The sequence below is a fragment of the Sphaerodactylus townsendi genome, linkage group LG13, assembly GCF_021028975.2.
Source record: "Sphaerodactylus townsendi isolate TG3544 linkage group LG13, MPM_Stown_v2.3, whole genome shotgun sequence".
Taxonomy (NCBI): domain Eukaryota; kingdom Metazoa; phylum Chordata; class Lepidosauria; order Squamata; family Sphaerodactylidae; genus Sphaerodactylus; species Sphaerodactylus townsendi.
Window position 1 is genome coordinate 48,906,809 of NC_059437.1, and position 20,468 is coordinate 48,927,276.

Genomic DNA, 20,468 nt, shown 5'->3' on the forward strand with positions numbered 1-20,468 from the left:
CTGCACCACCACCTGTGGAGAAATAAAAATTAAAATACTGATTCTTTGCAACACCCGGGCATCCGTCTTCTCTTCGCTCTCTGAAGACTGAATGCTCCAGCGCACATCCTTTTTAAAAAGGAAACAATTCCTAGCAAATTGGTATATTGTTAAACAGGAGGAAGCAAACAACATAAATCAGCACTAGGACAACTCACCCCACTCAGATTTAATGGCTGCTTAAAGAGTAGAAGACAAATGACCGCCCAAAGTACCTCTCGGCACACCCTACACATCCTGGGATGCTCTGACTCAATCAGATTCATGGCTCCTCAGTTGCTGATAAGTAAAAGGAACCTCCACCTTCACAGGAAGTGAGCCTTTGGAATCGAGTAGCACAGTGGTTCTCAACCTTCCTCATGCCGCGACCCTTTAATACAATTCCTCATGTTGTGGTGACCCCCAACCCTAACATTTATCCATTTTACAGATGGAGAACACTGATGCAGAGAATCTTAGGCGACCAATGTGAAAGGGTCGTTCGACCCCCAAAGGGGTCCCGACCCACAGGTTGAGAACCACTGGAGTAGCAGGAAGCAATGTCAGGGGGAGGATTTGGTTTCTGTGCCCTTTGGCTGGTCCTCCTGGGAAATTGGCTGGTTGCTGCATGAAACAGGATGTTGGATCAGACAGATCACTGGTTTGATTCTAATGGGTTTTTCTCATGCTGTCATGAAGATCTGCAGCTAACAATTACTAGACACCAGTTGCACAGCCATGAAACTAAAAGATGTAGAGTTTGCGTGTGTGTGTGTGTGTGTGTGTGTGTGTGTATACAGTGGACTCCATTAAAAAAACTTTTTGGGGGACAAATTTAACACAGCCCGATAATAATGTTAGAATAAATGATCAATATGTTGACCAGTTGTAAACATACACAATTTGTATTAACTAGGTTTAGTAAGTAATACTTTGTGTTACCGCACCTATTTTCAAGACTGGGATGGAGAAGTTGGATAAATTTGAGATTGTAAATTGTATATTGCATACTTTATCTTTGCATGACCGGAGACTCCAATGAGAGGAGTTTTCCATTAAGATCTTTTTATATATATGCTTTCTTTTTTGTTGTAATAATTAAATAAACTTTTTTTAATAAAGAAAAGAAAAAGGTTGTGGTGAGTTTTCCGGGCTGTGTGGCCGTGGTCTGGTAGATCTTGTTCCTAACGTTTCGCCTGCACCTGCGGCTGGCATCTTCAGAGGGGTATCACAGAGAGAAGTCTGTTACACACTGTGTCCAGTGAGAAGGGAATGTTTAGTGGGGTATATATTGTCCATGTTCCAGGGTGGGGAACCAATCAGTAAGTGTTTGGGTGGAACTTGCTATGCAAAGGTGTGGTTGAGTGCATTGTATTGCGGGTGGGGTTATCAGTCCATTTAGTAGTAGTAGTAGTAGTAGTAGTAGTAGTAGTAGTAGTAGTAGTAGTAGAAGAAGAAGAAGAAGAAGAAGAAGAAGAAGAAGAAGAAGAAGAGTGGATTTATATCCCCCCTTTCTCTCCTGCAGGAGATTCAAAGGGGCTTACAATCTCCTTGCCCTTCCCCCTCACAACAAACACCCTGTGAGGTAGGTGGGGCTGAGAGAGCTCCGAGAAGCTGTGACTAGCCCAAGGTCACCTAGCCGGCGTGTGTGGGAGTGTACAGGCTAATCTGAATTCCCCAGATAAGCCTCCACAGCTCAGGCGGCAGAGCTGGGAATCAAACCCGGTTCCTCCAGATTAGATACACGAGCTCTTAACCTCCTACGCCACTGCTGCTCCTACATTTGTAGTAGCATTTGCATGCCCTGCAGCAGCAGTATTGGTGAATGCAAATCCTGTGTCTGGGTGGGGACCATTGTCCATGAACTTAGCATGCCTTTGATTCTGGTGTTTTTCAGTACTGGTAGCCAAGCTTTGTTAATCTTCAAAAGGTATTTGTCAACTGTTGCATTGCACCCTTGGCTTCAGCTCTTGCCTCTATTGTAAACAGCTGCTTCAGTGAAATGCCTACAAGTCTTAGGTACAGAAGAGTTAAGAATTAACCTATTTGTTTTTACAAATCAACTCGCCTGCTTTACACATATAAGTAAGTGCGGCTCTGAGCCTTGGCCACACATTGCTGGCCTGCCTCCAGACTTGGAGGAAAGAACTGACAAAATGTGTTTAGAATGGAAACTTTACAGAAATAGTAAGCATCGAAGACATAGCTTACACCTTCATCTGTAATTTCTACAGTACTTCCCATGCGCAACTGCTTTTAAAATCTCTGCTTTATTTATCCTTGTAAATAACTTTCATGCGGTCAGTAAAACAAGAGGGTGCCCTGTCATAAATTGAGGCAGAGGGTGGCAGATTTGCAAGCCAGAAAAAGCACACGATATCATTTGTGCTGGCGTAGTTTAAACAGATGTGGTCCTGGAGACTGTCTTGATGGGAGGGAAGCTGTGAGCAGCCAGAAGCAAACAGCTCTCAGTTCTTTGAAGAAAAAACAGGGTACAAAAAGGAGAGGTTTTTTTTAACAGAGATTATGGTTCACTGAGCCCTGACATGGATAGCTGAGATTAGCCTGATCTCATCATACCTCAGAAACTAGGCTAGGTTGACCCAGGCTAGTATTTGGATGGTGGACCTCCAAGGAACACTGGTGTTGGGCTGCAGAGGCAGGCTATGGCAAACCACCCCTGAACATCACTTCCCTTGAAAACTCGACAAGATCGCCATAAGTCAAATGGTTTAGTGCCAGTGCTGCGCCAGAGGTCCTTTGAAGCGATGACCAAAGACCTTAAACTTCATGCAGGGGAAACAAAATGCAATGCCAACCACATAAGGAGTCAGTGGTTCAACTCAGAGCAAAGGTACACAAAACATTTTGTCAGGAGTCAGATTCGAGTTGCATGGATCCAACTCTCTTGCCCCATGGCCACACGGCAATTGCAGAGAACATTGTTTTTAAAGCTCGCAAAATCCCAAATTGGCTCAAGACTGCTGTTTGGGTGGAGAGGGGATCCTGCCCCATACCGTTCTCCCAAGTTGAAAATGCCCCAGTGGAGGGTTATCTGCACAACTCAGGAGTTGCGTGTGCTCAAAATACTCCATGTCCACCTCCACATTTATGGAAGGAACTCCCCACAGTGTAGCCGGGCTCTCACACATCTCGCCAAGCTCATGGTCGCCCTAACCACACTTTAAAATCTAAACTCATGCCTGAGCTTCCAAATCACAAGGTAGAGTTACTCATAATTTCCCATCTATTTAGCACCTCTATTCTATGATGAAGAGTATCTGGAAATACAACAATCCAAACATCACAATGAAACACAGTTTGCACAAACCAGGATAATACTCTGAGCTTTTCATTCTGGCTCGCTGGCTGATCACAAACCATGGCTTGTCCATTCAGATTGAAAGCTAATTCACCGACAAGACTTCTTAACCATGGTTTGATGGGATGGCTGAACTGAGTCAGTGGCTGTGCTGAACTCTTGAATTTAGCCCTCCCAGATCCACTTGCTAGATGAAAGCCACTCTTCCACTATAATACAATCTCTAGAGTTACTCAATTTCAAACCCCGAATAAATCCATTTGTTTGCTATAGCTACAAACCAAATACTGTAATGTTTTCCCTTCACAGTCGATTTCTCTTTCAAATGCAGCTTCCTCGCTTTGAATTCCAGCTTCCTTACCCTCTTTCCGAAATCTAACTGTTTGCTCACCAAGATGAGCTGCCAGGCTCACACAATAATAATAGACAACCTCTTTTAATCTACAGGAAAATTAATTACTCACAGGGATTAATTACATTTTAGAAGAGCAGAATTAAATACACAGTCCATGGATTCTCTCTGTGTGCAACATTTCAAAGCTATCTTGTAACTGGCAGTTAGCTGAACATTTGCTCCAACCACCAGTCAAAACTGATGAACACCAACTCCACGTCCAGATTCTTTTCTTTTAAAAAAAGAATACCAATTTTACACAGCAATGGTCTGGCAGCAGCTTTTCCCCTTACAAATTAAAAGTAAAGGCAAAGGATAGCCTGTACACATTTATTTTAAACTTAGTGTTGCCTGCTGTGAAAAATTCTTAACCTAATAGCTTTTCAAGCAAAGAACACAGACATTTCACCAAGCAAGTATTCAGCTACTTACCACAATATTTTAACAACTAGGTGGTTGAATCTGATTGCTAGTTATATTCATTTTATTTATTTTTTAAAAAAATTATACCCTGCCTATATGCAACATCTCTAGGCAGCTACAATGTTAAACATCCCCATTCATAAAACCATCTGTTAAAAACACTATAACATACAAAAATCAAAACCCCCACCCTAACCCCCACCCCATAACCAGCAGCATCACAGAGGGGCTGTCCTTGTCTTATGCACTGAACTGCTTACAAGATACCCCGCTTTTCACTACCTTTAAGGAGTCTCAAAGCTTCCCTTTCCCTCCCACAACAGGCGCCTTGCAAGGCAGATGAGAAAGTTCTGAGAGAACTGTGACTAGCCCAAGGTCACCCAGCAGGCTTCACATGGAGCAGTGGGGAAACCAACCGGGTTCGCCAGATACGACTCCGTCGCTCATGTGGAGGAGAGGGGAATCGAACCCGGTTCTCCACCTTAGGCAGTTGCTCTTGACCACTCTATTATGCCGGCTCTCACTTCGCTTGGTCACTGAGCCAGAAGGCTTTTGTGGCATTTAACACACAAGTTCAAACATTTAATAAGACGTCAAAGATTAAACACTGCAACCAAGAGCGATGTTTGTGCCACAGCTGCAGCAATCTCCGTATCAGACAAATGGCTTCCTAAAAAGGAAAGTGTTTTCTCCACAGCCTCAGCTGTGGGGGAGGGAGTAGTAATCCACTTTTCAGTGCTGTGATTCTATTTTTTAAAACTTTTATTATATTTCTATTCTGCCTCTCTTCCACCACAAAACTTAATACGTATCTCATGTTCCCAGGCAGCCTCCCATTCAGGCACTGACCAGAGGCGGATCTTTACAGCTTCAAGTAGATTATGGGATCATGTTCTTTCAAATGATACCCTGGATGACCTGCACACATTTACAGGGAATAAACACTATTGAACTAAGCAGGACTGGTTGTTGTGGGTTTTCTGGGCTGAGTGGCCATGGTCTGGTAGATCTTGTTCCTAACGTTTCGCCTGCATCTGTGGCTGGCATCTTCAGAGGGACTATTTCTTTAAAAAGTGGGACTATTTCTTAAAAAAACACAAGTGCAAGACCCCTTCTGCACATGCAGAATAATGCATTTTCAATTCACTCTCACAACTGCTTGCAAGTGGATTTTGCTATTCTGCACAGTAAAATCAAGCTGCAAAGTGAATTGAAAGTGGACTGAAAGTGCATTATTCTGCATGTGCGGAAGGGGACTCTGAGTGGGTTACACAAGTGACCAAATGAAACAGGTCTTTATGTTTACCTGGGCTTTGCAGGGAAAACGGGAAAACAGACATGAAGTTCCCCATGGAATACACATTTCTCTCGTCCTATGGATCATTACACTTTATCTGCCCATGGGTAGAAATTGGGGAAGGGGTGAAATTTGCAGCTGATCATTTTTCTTTTCTTTAGAGAACTCCAATATACTGTCAAGGACTCTATAGTATGCTTTGGAGACTGGAGTCCAACAATTAAACAGAAATTTGACCCATAGACAGCTAAAGAAAATCAAATGGTTTGCTTCAGAGGTTTACCACCACGTTTCCAATGCACTCAATTATCCCAAGGACATCTAGTTACAGATCATTAGGAAAAAACCAACATACCAAGACATTTGGATTCCTACGATAGCATCAACATACCTTTAATCAACTTGCCATCATTGGCAATTTTGATGGCGGCTGGGTCCATTGTATCGTTTCCTTGACCAGCGGATTCTGCATCTTCAGATACAGAGTCGGCAGCAAACTGAGCTTCAACGGGTGCGACGTTGACAGGGTCAGCAGGAATGTCTTCAGGCAAAGATATCACCTGCTTTAAAATGACACAAAGACACAGGTCATCTCCAACTAAAACAGAAGTGTATGACATCCAATCTGGACAGCTGGCATTTAGATCTGTAAAGTTGGGTTCCCCAATATGGCACCTGTGGGCACCATGGGCATCTGAAAGTTCTTCCTTTGGTGCCTACCGAACTTTTTGGGCAATGGAGAGGGCCACTGTGCGGCAAGGCTTGTTATTGGCTGTCTTCATTCAAACCAAAGGGCTTTCCACTGGAGGATAAGGAGGTCTGGTCAACGCCTGCGCTTTCCTTTGCGTGTGCTTCACATTCCCCACTTCCCCCCCCCCCTTCTTTATTTTATTTTTCAATTTATAGCCCACCGTCCCCTGCAGGGCTCAGGGTGGTGAACAACAACAACATAAAACAGTATAAAACATCAGCAATCATAAAACATCAATCAGCATAAAACCAAAATAACAATAGCTGGTAATATCCCACCCCCTTCTGCGTCCACAGGAGGCCACTAGCGATAAAATTAATTCAATTCAAACCTGACTGGTCAGATGTAAAAGCTTGGCGGAATAGCTCCGTCTTACAGTCCCTGCGGAAACAATTTAAGTCCTGCAGGGCCCTGATCTCAATGGGGAGCCTATTCCACCAGGTGGGGGCCAGGGGCATAGAGGTCCTGGCCCTCCTAGTAGCCAGCCATTATTATCTTCCCAGCGCATAGGCACCATTTCAGAAACATCTGGCAGGGTGCACCACAGGAAAGCGGCAGCTCATGCAAAAGAGCTAGCCACGGAAAACCCTACATAATAAATGGGAGCAGAGAAGATCATTCACGGAAGGTGGACATTCCAAGCTGCCAAAGTTTGCACCCAGAACCCTAGAAATATGAACTTCTCTAATTAACATGGTTCAGTGTGGATAATCCCTCAAAATCTAGAAAAACAACTATCTGTTTGCAATGAATGGGGAGAAAAGCACTATAATTCAGGCTTCTATGCAATCCGTCAGCTCCTCTTGGGACAACTGTCATTACTTATATTGTTGTAAAGCATCTTTATGAAAGCTACTTTGCATATTCTGATCAAACACTTACGAGTGTAATCATTTCAAAACAGGAGCAGAAGAACTCCCTGGAAAATGAACTCATCGAAAGGACCCAACAGACAGAATCACACTCCCAATGTACTAGCTTTCTGGGTGTTCATTTCTCTCTTTTTTTTGGGGGGGGGGAGGAGTCCAATGCTAGAATTCCCCACCTGTATTTTACAGAGGTAGCATATAAATCGACACCAAGGAGAGTAGTTAATTCCTACTATGGGGCAAGATAATGCAGAGATTTCAAAGAGTTTTTGCACTCAATTTTAATTAAAATCCTCCTGATTGAATATCTGACTGTGTATGTGTCAAAGGCTTCAGCGTATGCCAGTATACCAGATCAAAGGTACATTCCCACAGGTGGCTGCCTTATATGGAATGAGGGAGCCACAGAGGTCCACACTTTCCACTCCGCCTAGTGGCAGCTGACCAAAATCTTTCACATCACTGACTGCCCGGTCCTTTTAAGTGGAAATGTCCAGGATTGAACCGGGGACCTTCAGTAGCACCAAGCAGATTTTATGTCCCGGAGCCACGACCCCTGCCAACACGCCTATGCAAAAACGATCCGACCGCGGCGTCTCTATAAGCTAAGGAAAATGAGATATGCCATGTTGATTTCCTTCTGTGCAGCGTGTACAAAGGAAGCAATTTCCTTTGACTGGGAAAGAGAACACAAAGCTATTTCAACAGCTGGCTCAACAGATCCTACTTTAGCAAGGATTTACAGGGACGACACTAATCCAAGCAAGACTTTTGAAGCCCCTCTTCGCAATATTCAGTGTACTTTCCAAAGGATGCCAAGTAAAGAGCGCTATAAAAAACAACCAATGCAACTCCCGGCACAACGCACAAGCCGAGTGCATTAAATGAACCTCACAGAGGGTACGTGTTCGCTGTCTTATACATGGCACCACTGCTACCTGATTAAGACAAAATGCCATATAATATATAAATATCAATCACCCAAGCCCAACCATTTGCTGAACTTACAAGCACATGGTAGTCATTCTGTACTGGGTTCCCACTGCATTATCCTCTTCTCTGACTAATTACTATTCAATTCTTATAGTTAACAGTTTAGAGTAAATATATTTGGGAGGGGGTGTGTGTAATCACAAGCATTTGATGTCAGGGTGCAAAGGCATCATTCGGGGGTCAGTTCATGACCCAGTAGTAGAACACACACTTTGCAAGTTCAATTCCAAGCAAACCAGCCAAACGATTACAAGCGACCATCCGGGGGGGGGGGGGGGGGGACCTTTTTCTGCCTGAAACCCTGGAGGTTTGCTCCCATTCAGAGTAGACAACATTGAGTTGGATGGACCGGTAGACTACAATGGCAGGTGGCAGCTTCATATGCTGCAGCATTCCTTCAGAGAAGGTGGTGTGGTGCAGAGATTAAGAGCAGGTGGATAATCGAGTTTGATTCCCCACTCCTCCACCTGGGTGGCCGAGGCTTATCTGGGGAACCAGATGTGTTTCTCCACTCCTACACTCCTGCTGGGTGACCTTGGGCTAGTCACAGTTCTTCGGATTTCTCTCAGCCCCACCTGCCTCACAAGGTGTCTGTTTTAGGGAGAGGAAGGTAAAGGAGCTTGTAAGCCACAGTGAGTCTCCTTACAGGAAAGAATGGTGGGATACAAATCCAAACTCTTCTTTTCATTTGCAAGCAAAAACCTTTGTTCACTGGATTGCTATCATCTGCTGTAGATGACTGAGATTTGCCGACGGACCACACATTAGGTTCAAAGAAAGATTCAAGATCTACACTTAAACCAGAGTTCAAAAAGGTTTATAACAAGTCACATCATCTTTGGCCTCTCTTCACAACACACAAAATAATGCAGAATTGATAACTGCTTCGCTTATTGACTTGTCAAGAAACTTTAATTTTATCTACCTGTTATTAACGGGCTCAGAGGTTTTTAAGAAAGTAGTTCTGCGGAAACTAGTTGCAATGATTCAAGTACGCTTGACATCGCCATTTCGTTGCCATTACGCTGTTCCAGGGAGTCATTAAAAAGCACCGCACAGCAGCTTCATAATAAGAATGTATAAAGTAATTCTACCATAAGAAATGGCTGAGTATAAAGTTATTGTTTTTTAAAAAAAAAATAAATCTGAAATCTTTAAGGAACCATGTTCAAGTTTAGTTTCGCTTATCTGCTACAGTTAATGACACCAATAAAATTTAAGAGTGTTCATGGTATGCACTTTTAAGCATCAGTAACTTCTAACAGTAAAAGAGAAAGAGATGAAAACATTGGGCAAGGATAAAACTTCAGTAATAGGAATTTATCCTCCATGGGGGCCACTTGAGTTAATTGGCTTAATTTATTCATAGAGATTTTTGTGTCAAGAGTTTGTTTAGGATATTTGTGTCACAGCTTGCTTAGGAAACAAGAGGTGTGAATCAAAGTGGAACATACAGTTATAATAGGGAAAGATACTACCAAAGTGATCAAACCAATAAGGACTAGGAAGTTGTTTGGAATGTGTCAGCCAGCCAGGACAAAACTACTGACTTGGACTAGTGGTACCAGCACCAATTGGTGGTCCCAGAAGGAGGCTTCTCTTCGTCTTATGACTTGGGATGGAAGGAGATACCTTCTGCAAGCAAAAGTCAGAGCTTTTATAGGTGTCAAACTCACGGCTCTCCAGATGTTATGGACTACAGTTCCCATCATCCTCTGCCAGCATCATGCTGGCAGGAGATGATGGGAACTATAGTCCATAACATCTGGAGGGCCGCGAGTTTGACACCTGTGGCAGAGCTTTGACTGCACCACTGCAGCTTGCCACTCCGGGCCACGGGGCTCAGACAAAATAGTTGGGACTGTAAAAAACGCTCAATGCTAACGGTGACTGTCGAATCGTTGACAACAGACTTGACTAATGAAACTGGAACTTCTCGCTTAACCTGATCCACCAGTAGCTTTTGTGAGTGGCTCTTCAGAACCTCAAAGGTAGATGGAAATCACTGCTCTAAGAGGTAGGGCTTTTACTGTCACCTCAAACTAGTGGGCAAATAATGTGACTATGAACTATTTCATTACCATGAACTGTTATTTAGAAAAAGGCTCTTGAAGACTTAAAAGATGTAGAAATTGAAATGGAAACCTTTTTTTTAAAAAAAAATTAATGTGCCTTCCTAAAAAAGGTTGATTGACTGCCCCCAGGTAGTCCGCTTTCAATCAACGTTAAGCAGGGTTGAAAAATTTGCAATTAGGAGAGGCGCACATATGATAGGTTTCAGATTCCAGGTGTTAAGCAAAATGAAGTGGAAAGAACAGAGTCTCATCTGAACATCTGAACAGAGTCTCTTGAACGAAACTGGTGAACTTGCAAAGGTAACTAACTGGGCAGGAGACTTATTCTGGCTGACAGCTAATAAGCTGGCTGCCCTTCAGCTAAGAGGAAAGAGAAGAGTCAGTGTGGTGCAGTTGTTAGGAGTGGCCAACTCTAATCCGGAGAACAGGGTTTGATTCCCCACCCCTCCACACGAAGCCTGCTGGGTCACCTTTGGCCAGTCACAGTCCTCTCTGAACTCTCTCAGCCCCACTTACTTCACAAGATGCCTGGGGGGAGAGGGCAGGGAACTGTGAACCACTTTGAGACTCCTTATGGTAGAGAGAAGCCGAGTATAAAAACCAACTCTTCTTCTAAATAAGAGGGGCTGTGTTTTGAACTGAGCCAGCACTAAAGGGCAACACTGGGAAATGGGACTAAACAGCAGAGGGGCCTAAGAGAGAAAACTCCACCGCAGTCTTGACTGCTGCTTCAGCATAGGACCGTGGTGGCAGGGGCTGATGGGAACTGTAGTCCATAACACCTGGAGTGCCAAAGGTTCGCCACCACTGGCATAGGAGAAAGCTGTTTAGTTACCTAAAGGGAGAGACTGGCTTGAAACCCCAGGACTGATAGCTGCCCGTTCCTGTTCTACACATTTCAACTAAATTATTTTACCAAACTTAGCCCAATGAACCAAAGTCAGTTCAAAGTTAGGGGAAGGCACACAGACGAGCCCACGCTGGGTGCTCAGTATATTTAAACGGCCGCTTCACTGACAGACAGCTGAGACGCCGCAATATTACTTTTTGGAGCAATACGTACTTTATTCAAAATTTAATAACTTCGATAAATAAGCCTTAATTTACAGTTTTTGTGCTTTCTCCGTGGGTGTCTTTGCTGCAGCTTTAATCCAGCCAAATGGAATGGAAAGTTTCTGAAGTGTAAGAATTTCCCCATTTGCAGCTGCTGTCAAGGTCAAGAGAAGCTCAAAAGTTCTTATTACTATAACTTACTGGAGGGTGAGGGTCAATTGACCGACTCTCTTTTTACACATCTTAGTTTAGAACTTTTTAAAAATAATAATCCAAAGTTAAAGACATACCACAGATGCTCTAGTGTTTCAATGATGAATGCAAGCATCCTTTCATATATTTCATTTGGTATTTTTTGATACGATTGAAGATGCCTGAACATCAACTATCTCCTCTGTAGCAAAAAAACCTCTCCTAAATAATCCACTGGGTTGTATCCAACCACCTACAGACCATAAAGCAAGACATTCCAATTTCCCCTTCCTGCCACAACCTAACCTCCTCCCAATTTTGTTCCTGGGGGGTCAGCAGACCCTCATGAATAGCTTACAGGTCAAACTGGGAGTCTGAGGCCGTTAAGGTTGGAATATTACGAACTGACATATCCACCGCTGCAATTGGAAACATTATTCTGTTGGAGGAACTGAATGACTGAATACTGACAGAAAACATTGGCTCTTTCTGCACTGCGGAAAGGGCGCCCCTGCACCAGCAGGAATTCTGCCGGTGGAGGGGTGGGGGCCGTTCGCACAGGAGCGTGCGAGCGGCCCCCACAGAGGCCGGCGCGGGAGAGGCGGCTCCATACGTCCCCCCCTCACTCACCTCGTCACCTTCGTCGCCCTGCTGGACTCCTAAGACCCGCCCACGCTGCCCTCCGACCTCCAGGGGTCGGAGGACAGCGAGGGAGGGTCTCAGCAGTCCAGTAGAGCGACGAAGGCAATGAGGTGAGTGGGAGAGGGACGGGGAAAACAGCGTGTTCCCGGCGGTGCCATTCGTACCGCGCCGGTGGGAACGCGCTGTTTTCCAAAAACCTCCCTCCACGAGGGAGGTTTTTGGAGGTGGCCTGACGCCACCCTGGGGGTAGTGGAGGTAAGCCAGGTCGGCGCTGCTGCGTTTTAGCAGTGCCACCTGTGCGAACGGCTCCCTGGGGACGGCGTTTTTGCCGTCCCCAGGGCGCTGTATATGGCCCGTGCGGAAAGGGCCACTGACAGAAAACCCTGAAGACAGCAAACTGATTTAGCTTTGCAAGGCTTTTACGAGAGGAAAGGGATGCAGGCAGCTTGGGCGAGCTCTGCAGCATTTTTTAAGCTTGCCCTTCCCCCACACCACCCTTTAAACAGCTGACTCCATTACCATGCCACAAACTGATGTTGAAGCCCTTTTCCATTGTCAAGTAACATTTGTTCAATGATGTGGGCATCAGATGGGCCTGAGAACACAACTAGCCAAAAAAGAAGAGACAATAAAAAACAAAATAAAGCTGTACAAGATGATTCAGTCAGGGTTTTCCCATTCACTCTTTCCCCTTAGAATCATAGAATCAGGGAGTTGGAAGAGACTCCAGAGGCCATCAAGTCCAACCCCTTGCAACGCAGGAACACACATTCAAAGCACTTCTGACAGATGGCCATCCAGCCTCTCTCGAAAAACTCCAGAGACTCCACCACACTCCTAGGTAGAGTCGAAAACCCTGACTGTAAGGAAGTTTTTTGTGATGTTTAGGTAGAATTTTTCCCCTTCACCTTGAACCCATGACTCCTGGTCCTAGTCTCTGGAGCAGCAGAAAACCAGCTTGCTCCCTCACCAACATGACATCCCTTCAAATACCTAAACATGGCTATCATGTCACCTCTTAACCTTCTCTTCACCAAACTAAACATCCCCCACTCCCTAAGTCTCTCCTTGTAGGGCATGGATTCCAGACCTTTCACAATTTTTTTAAACCTTGGAACAAGGGGTTTTGTTTTACCAAACAAACTGCCTAGGGAATTTTTAATTTCAAAGCAAACTAATCCTCATCATGGCAAGTGATGTTATATAAACTGTTTCCTGGCAACAATGTTGGAACTTCACCATCTTTTTCATAAACATAATTTGGCATTATAAACTATTCAGGGCAGATAAACAGAAAATGCCCATATTTTAAAAAGTGACCTACCCGTGTTGGCATGCCACTTTCCGAGGCTGCCTCTACCTAGACAAAGATACTGTCAGGCATCTCTTCAGAGGGCAAGGCAGGTTAGCTTTACCTTCTGGGAAAAACAGCACGGGTAATGATTTCTAGCTTCTTATCTCCCCATTCATGGGAAAGATAACTGATTCCAGCTGATAACTTCATGGTATACATGACAGCACAAAGCAGCGGGTCATCTGTACAGGCCTTGTAGACAAGTCAGCACTACAGTGCTCCTGCCTCTAATGGGGGACTGTTTTATAAGCAAACAACCAAAGTGATTCTGCATCCCTGGATCTTCTGCAATGAGATAACTCTCTCTCTCGTTTTCCTACAACAGAGTGGAGCCCTTTGAAAACCTAAAGCCCATGAATATATTGCAGGCAGTCATCCGCCCCACCCAAGAGAATTCTGATGACCTAAAGAGGTTGTTCCTGACCTGTAGGTCTTCACGCAAAAGTGGGCTGCGACATTTGTGAAAGAGGGTCGCAGGCTTTTGCAGTTTTATTGATTTGCGAATGTTGTTTTGTTTTTCGAAAGCGGACTGCCATACCAAGAAAATTTGGGTTTGTGGGTCACCATAACAAAAAGGGTGGGACTAACTGATCTAAAGCTCTGCACAGTTTTGAGTTTTCTTTTCAGAGCTTGTGTGTTGTAAGTCTACATTTTCAGAAGACACCTGGAATCAAAGGGAAAAGACTTGTCTTATTTCAGCTTTTTACAGTGGAGGAATCTCACTGGCAGCAATATTCAGGAGAAAGGCCGATGCCATTTGACTGGTCCCCTCCACTGAATTTCCAGGATCGCTACTGACAAGGCCAAATGCCTCATGTACTATAAGAATCCCAATACGATAAGGGATTAGGAAGTCTCTGCATTTATTGTGTAGGACTCTACACACTCTAATATTAATTCTGTGTCCCACATGAGAGCTACAGGTTAGTAGCCGGCATCTCTTGGGGTTTGGGTGCATGAAATGGCCTGCTCAAGTTTCTAAATATTCTTTCCAAGAACATCGTTCCCATGGGAATGTAACATTGTTCCCCTGAAACAGGAGAACCAAGGGAAGCCTAATTGTCTACAAGCATAAATATGGCCCACCCACCCTAGCGGAGGGAGGGAAGGGGGAAGGGGAGGCATGCAAGGGAGGGGAGGGGGCTCAGCATCTGGACATTGCCCTAGTGGAGGGAGGGGGAGGGATGGCATGCAAGGGAGGGGAGGGAGGGTTTCCCTGTCTGTATCTCAGGTTCACCTGAATGCAGCACAGCACAGAGAAGCAAAATGCACACCACCGCTCCTTTTTATAGAACATACCTTTGAGCTGTCGCTGGCCTCTTTCTGGAGGAAGAATCTTTTCTTAAATTCATAGTAAGCATTGTACTGGTGCCACGGCTGCAGGAATTCAAACCTGTTAGAAAGGAATGTGATTTGTTAAAGACACGCACCTCGACATAGCCAACGCCAAATGCCATTTAATATTCCTTCACCCCGGGTCCAGAAATGCTATTTGATATTTTGAAATATAATAACTTATAACTGAATGCCCAGAAGATATATACGTTCAGAAGCACCAGCTTCGAGAGTCTTAGGCAAGGAGGCTTCATCATTAACTCTGAGTAGTCTCTCGAATTTTAATATAAGGAAGAACACCACATTACGTGAACGGCTCTCTTTGCAAAACAGACTGTCAGTAAGAGAGATGGGCAAGCTGCTCTCGTTCACCATGTCACATAATGAAACAATTAAGGAAAAAGCCCCTCGTGCTCACCTTGGATCATTCTTGGCACGAACGCTGGTCTCAAATTTAATCCCGTTCCTTGCAACGTATTCCGCAAGCTTGTCAATTACAGGTTGAATGTCTGGGGGCGGGGGGATGATGGCGACCACAGGAGGAATTGTGCTGGAAAACATGGGAAGTTTATTATTTACACAGAACAGAGGAAAGCAGAACGTAGCAAGCCTGTGAAAGAATTCACATCAAAGATCACCATTTGGGAGTAAGCGATGAGCTATTTGATGCTGAAATGTGAGTTTTCATAAGGCAGAGCTATCCGCGAGGCATTAGAAAAATCAGATGCGGAGACTGTGAAAGGAGGCTACACGGATCTGCATAAGACCACCAGAGTTGGACAATTTAATTTTGGCGCCAAGGTGTGAAGGGTGCCAGGTATTTTAGAGGATTTAGGGGGCTGCTGGTTAATTAAATGTGTTAGATGCTCAAGGTTATTGATCTGCAATGTCAGCCCCCCCCCCCCCCCCCAAATCTGCAGTAACCAAATCCTACTTCTCTGGAAGCACCGTGATGACAGCCTCAAATCCCACGCAGGATTCTTCCCCGCAAGCCACAGGGCCATCTGCATAGCAGGCAGACAAGTGGGCTGGCTGCCTGGGGGGCTCTTTGGCACCTGGCTTACATCAGTTTGAGGCAAGCTGAGGGAGAAAGAGCCACCCCAGGTTTATGTCAGCTGGTACTGCTGGTTGTCAGAAATGCAGCCATGACCAGAGACACCAAATTGGATGGCTGGCTGGCTAGAGAGGTGGGAGTAGAGTGCCTCCTATGTGCTCGGAGGTGCAGGGGAATGGTAGCTGAGAGGAGGGGCATTACGTGCCTCTTTATCATGCCCCTGGTATTCATGGGAGGTCGCCTGCGTCGTGCTCCTGGTGTCACCCACCCAACTATTGGTCAGGATCGAGGCTGACAGCGTGTGACTGGCCCAAGGTCACCCAGCAAGTTTCCACAGCAATGTGGGAATCTGAACTTGGGTTTCCAAGATCCAAGTCTGACGCCTTAATCACTACACCACGCTGACCCTCATAGTGGGTTTAAAGTTTGGTACCTTGCGGAAGCTGTGACAGGCATGGCTCCGCTACTATCGTCGGCTGGCTCAGAAGGCGGCGGAGGTGTAGTGCCGGGAGGTGGAGGGGCTGTTATTGTTGCGACTCCTGTAGTGCTCGAGACAGTCACCCCTGCCGGCAGACCGCTGTAGTAAGTGGCGACGTCGATTCCAGGGGGTGGGGGGGCAAGGCAATAGGTTCCATCCGGCAGCATGTAGTAACTGTAATACATGGCTGCCACGGTGGCTATAAAAAGACATTTTACGATCAATGTTTCAGGCAATTTGGAAGAGAAGAACAGTTTTTATACCCTGCTATTCTCTACCTAAGGAGCCTCAAAGTGGCTTACGATCACGTCCGCCCTCACAGCTGGCACCTTGTGAGGTAGGTGGGACTGAGAGAGTTCAGGGAGAACTATGACTAGCTCAAGGACACCCCCACAGGCTTCATGTCGAGGAGTGGCGAGTCAAACCCGGTTCCCCAGATTAGAGTCTGCCGCTCTTAACCACTACACCATGCTGGCTGGGAGAAACACAGGGAGAAACACAGAATTATTCCTTTGCAACATTGTGACCACAAGTACAGTGATGTTTTCATTCAAATTTTCAAACTTGCTAATGTGTCCTTTGCTTTTTCTTGTATGAGGAACAGCGCTCATGTCAACACATCTGGGTTAAATGAGGCAGACACAACTAGGGCCAAATGGTGGCGAATGAACAAAAAAAATTAAAGTAATCCCAAGTGCCCCCATTTTTCTTCAGAAGTTAATTTACTTTAGTGTGCCTTTTAGGTAAATTAAAACTATGTTTGTCTCGTTATGATTGGAAAAGTGCTGTCGCTTTATGGAACGGCTTTCTTTTAACCAGAGGAAGCACAGAGTGGCTTTCAAGTTAACCCGTTCCTCAACAGGACTGCAACTGCCTAGTGAGAGGGCTAAATGTATATATGAATTTGTACTCAGTGGTGCAAACCGTGCAGGCTCCACCAGTTATACAAAACTAAGCAAATCTACGTGATTTATTTTACTCTGAGTAATTCTGAAAATGTTCCTATTTTGCATAAAGATTTGTTCTAGACCTGGGGCAAATTGGTTTAATTAAACTACAATTAATTTTATTTATTTATATTTTTATTCATCTACTGCCTCCCCAGGGCTCAGGGGCGCAACAACACAGAATCCAAGTACAATAATAAAATAACCAACAGTGCAGTATTTAAAACAGCAAGACCAATCATAGATGGCGAAAAATCCCCAAACTTACTGCACCCATGGTAGGCCAATGTTAGTATTGGTCAGGCCAGCTGGCTAGATGGAAATGCCTGGTGGAAAAGCTCCATTTTACAGGCCCTGTGGAAGTCATTCAAGTTTTGCTGGGCCCTGATCTCACTGGGGAGTTTTTCCACCAGGTAGGGTGGAATAGAAGCCAGCCGGACATCCTTCGGGCCAGGGATCTCCAGTAAGTTTCCCTCCGACGAACGGAGGAATCTAATGGGACAATACGGGGAGAGGCAGTCCTGTAGGTATGCAGGTTGATTGTGATGTCTCAACACAGCCAGTGTATTACAGAAATGTCTGCCTGCTATTATAGATATTTCCATCCAGCAGCACCAGATAAACTGCTGGGAAACCCAGGATTTTATTGGATTACTTTCCCATCTTTCAGCGCCAGGATTCCTAGGTGCACCATTTGAAAATGACAGTATAAAACCTCTGCTCCCCCACCCAAAAGAAACACAGATTTGTGTTTCCTCTCCTGAAAGGCATGTTCCGCCCCTAACTCTAAAGACTGAACGGGATTTCAAACTCAAAAGACGCAAGGGGATTAAAAGTGTGTGAAGTCAACCAGGGTGGAAAACATTCTCACTGTCAAAATTCAATGTGAATGAATGGGGTTTTTTTTTTTTAAAAAAAATCATGTTTGCAAGTGTTTCATTTTTGATCACTGTAACATGCATTGCAAAACGGCTCAGCTGTTTACACGACTACCTTGCTGCCATGAGTTGGGAAAAGTGTGCATAATTCATGCGTTCCACAAGCACAACAAAAATGACGAAGGGTTTTTACCCTACCGAGACAAAAAAATACCTAAAGTTCACAGCTGTTAATGGTATTTTATTAATTATACATGCATGAATTCCATATTTATGAAAACTACAGCTGAATGAGCCACTGGAAACAGAGGAAGAGTTATGTCTGAAATTTGGCTGCTTTAATTTCAAATTGTGGCAGTGAGCCTTTCCCAACTATGGAAGAACCACCCCCCCTTCAGTACGAATAATAAAAACCACCTTAGACCCAGCATTTTAAGGCAAGGCGATCACAGAAGGGGAAGGGGAAGGAAAACAAGAAAGCTACAAGGAAGGAAATGTTAACTTTTGTGAATAAAAGACACAGAGACCAAAGCTTACCAGGCACCTGTGTTACATTAGTGAACACTGATGGTGTGTAAACGGCCATCTTTTATTAAACTTGTTTGCAACAGGACGTAAACGACACTCATCTGCATGCACACACATGAGGCACAAGGAAGAACACGGCGTCCATAAAATTCAGCAGAACTTTAATTTTGACCACCAGAAGGGAAATCTGCCAGTATACTTTGCTGCAACAGTAGCATAGTTCACTTCAAAACTTTTGGTAACACAAAAGGATGGCACTTTTGACAAACTGACCCCAAACCACTTTTTCATGCCAGAGACGCAGCAATGTCATTCAACTGTGTGTGCCACCCTTGTCAATTTCACTATATACTTGCAAAATCTGCCACACGGTACGCATTTTGTTTCAGCAGGAAGAGTTTTCCTACTGTAAACCCATTACCTTTTCCAAGGATTTTAAGGATCCGTAGTTTTCCCTCCCTCCCAGGTTTTCAAAGCAAGAGGTGTTTGAAAGTGGTTTGCCACTGCCCACCTCCATGTCTGGATCATGGTATTCCTTGTAGATTTCCCAGTCAAACACTTACAAGGTCAAGGCTGAGAGTGTGTGAGTGCTCCAGCAAGTTTCCATGGCAGAGTGGAGGAGATTCAAACATGGGTTTCCCAGACTCTAACCCTACACCTTAGCCACTACCCCATGCTGGCTCTCCCTCGCTATTTCTACAGTATTAATAATGTCCTCTTTGCATGGATCCCGATCCTAATGCGGATCCGCTCCATGTTTCCTCCCCGCCCCCAACCCTGGTTATTCAAGAATCACACTTTGTGCGATTCTTTGGTTTTAACCCACCTTGCAGCCGCAACCGAGCAAATGGCCGTGGATGTGAGGAGTGTTATGAAGCTGTGCCTTATTGCTTTCCTCCTCCCTGCCTCTCTCCTGCGTGGTCATGCAGGAGAGCATAGACGTCCAGAGATGTCAGAATGGCTGCGGGGGTCGTCCGTGGCCGGCTGCGTTGCCAGGAGAGGTAAGTACACTAACAGATGCGCCCCTGTGCGAAGGCACATTGGCCAACTGCATTGGCTCCAGGGCTGTCCACCCGGAGCCCTGCGAAGGGCCTGGGCCTGCACCGGGCTCATGTACCCTGGCTGCACCCTGAATTTACTGGCCCATGTGGAAAAGGCCTAGTCACTCTCTCTCAACCTAACCTACCTGACAGACAAGTTGCCGTGAGAAATGGAGAAGGATGTTAATAAGCTGCTTTGGGTACATATTGGAAAGAAAAGTGGGGTACACGTTTTCAAATAAAGATGGTACATACTTTAATGTTAACACAAGCATGTTTTAGGCTACTGTTAGAATGCTGTAAATGTTTACAGACATTATTGCTGCTGAAATTAAGCCCATCTTGGTGATCCCTCTGAGATACCTCAAAACATTCTAATGGAGAATGTATTTATAGCATCCCAAATCCTGTTGGCAAAATACTGGAAAAATAAGCTAATACCAATAATGGATAAGTGGACACAGAACACAACAAAGATGATGCTAATGAACAGGTTGATATCTTTTAAATTGTTATGGGAGGGAACAAAACACATTTTAATTTATACTGTAATAAAATATTAACAAAAACACATAACCTTAATTTTACAGGCTGATTTTAATAACATGGTAATTATGAAGCCTGAGATAATCAAAGGTATTGAAACCATTTCTAAAGGAAGGTTGCCTAGTGTGATAAACTCAGCACTTTCCTTCCTTAAGAAAAAGCAAGCTCCAACCTTTAGACAGAGATTTCAATCAGGCACTTAGCAAGCTGGGAGATTTCCAGGCATCTGATTATAACTGGGGGAAATTTTGAGTTGTCGCAATTTGAGGTTTGTTTTCT

General features: G+C 44.7%; 1 protein-coding gene across 5 annotated transcripts in view; it reads right to left on the bottom strand.

The window, feature by feature from the left end:
* LOC125443139 (splicing factor SWAP) overlaps nt 1–20,468 on the bottom strand; it is a 113,236-nt gene that overhangs the window by 56,644 nt on the left and 36,124 nt on the right. For 4 of the 5 annotated variants that reach the window (XM_048515078.1, XM_048515075.1, XM_048515077.1 and 1 more), the window contains 4 exons: nt 16,206–16,449; nt 15,137–15,268; nt 14,683–14,776; nt 5,846–6,017 (listed from right to left, as the gene is read on the bottom strand). In XM_048515078.1, coding sequence (XP_048371035.1) covers nt 5,846–6,017; nt 14,683–14,776; nt 15,137–15,268; nt 16,206–16,449 — 642 coding nt within the window. The remainder of the gene's footprint in view (nt 1–5,845; nt 6,018–14,682; nt 14,777–15,136; nt 15,269–16,205; nt 16,450–20,468) is intronic. The other variant, XM_048515076.1, reaches the window with a different exon arrangement.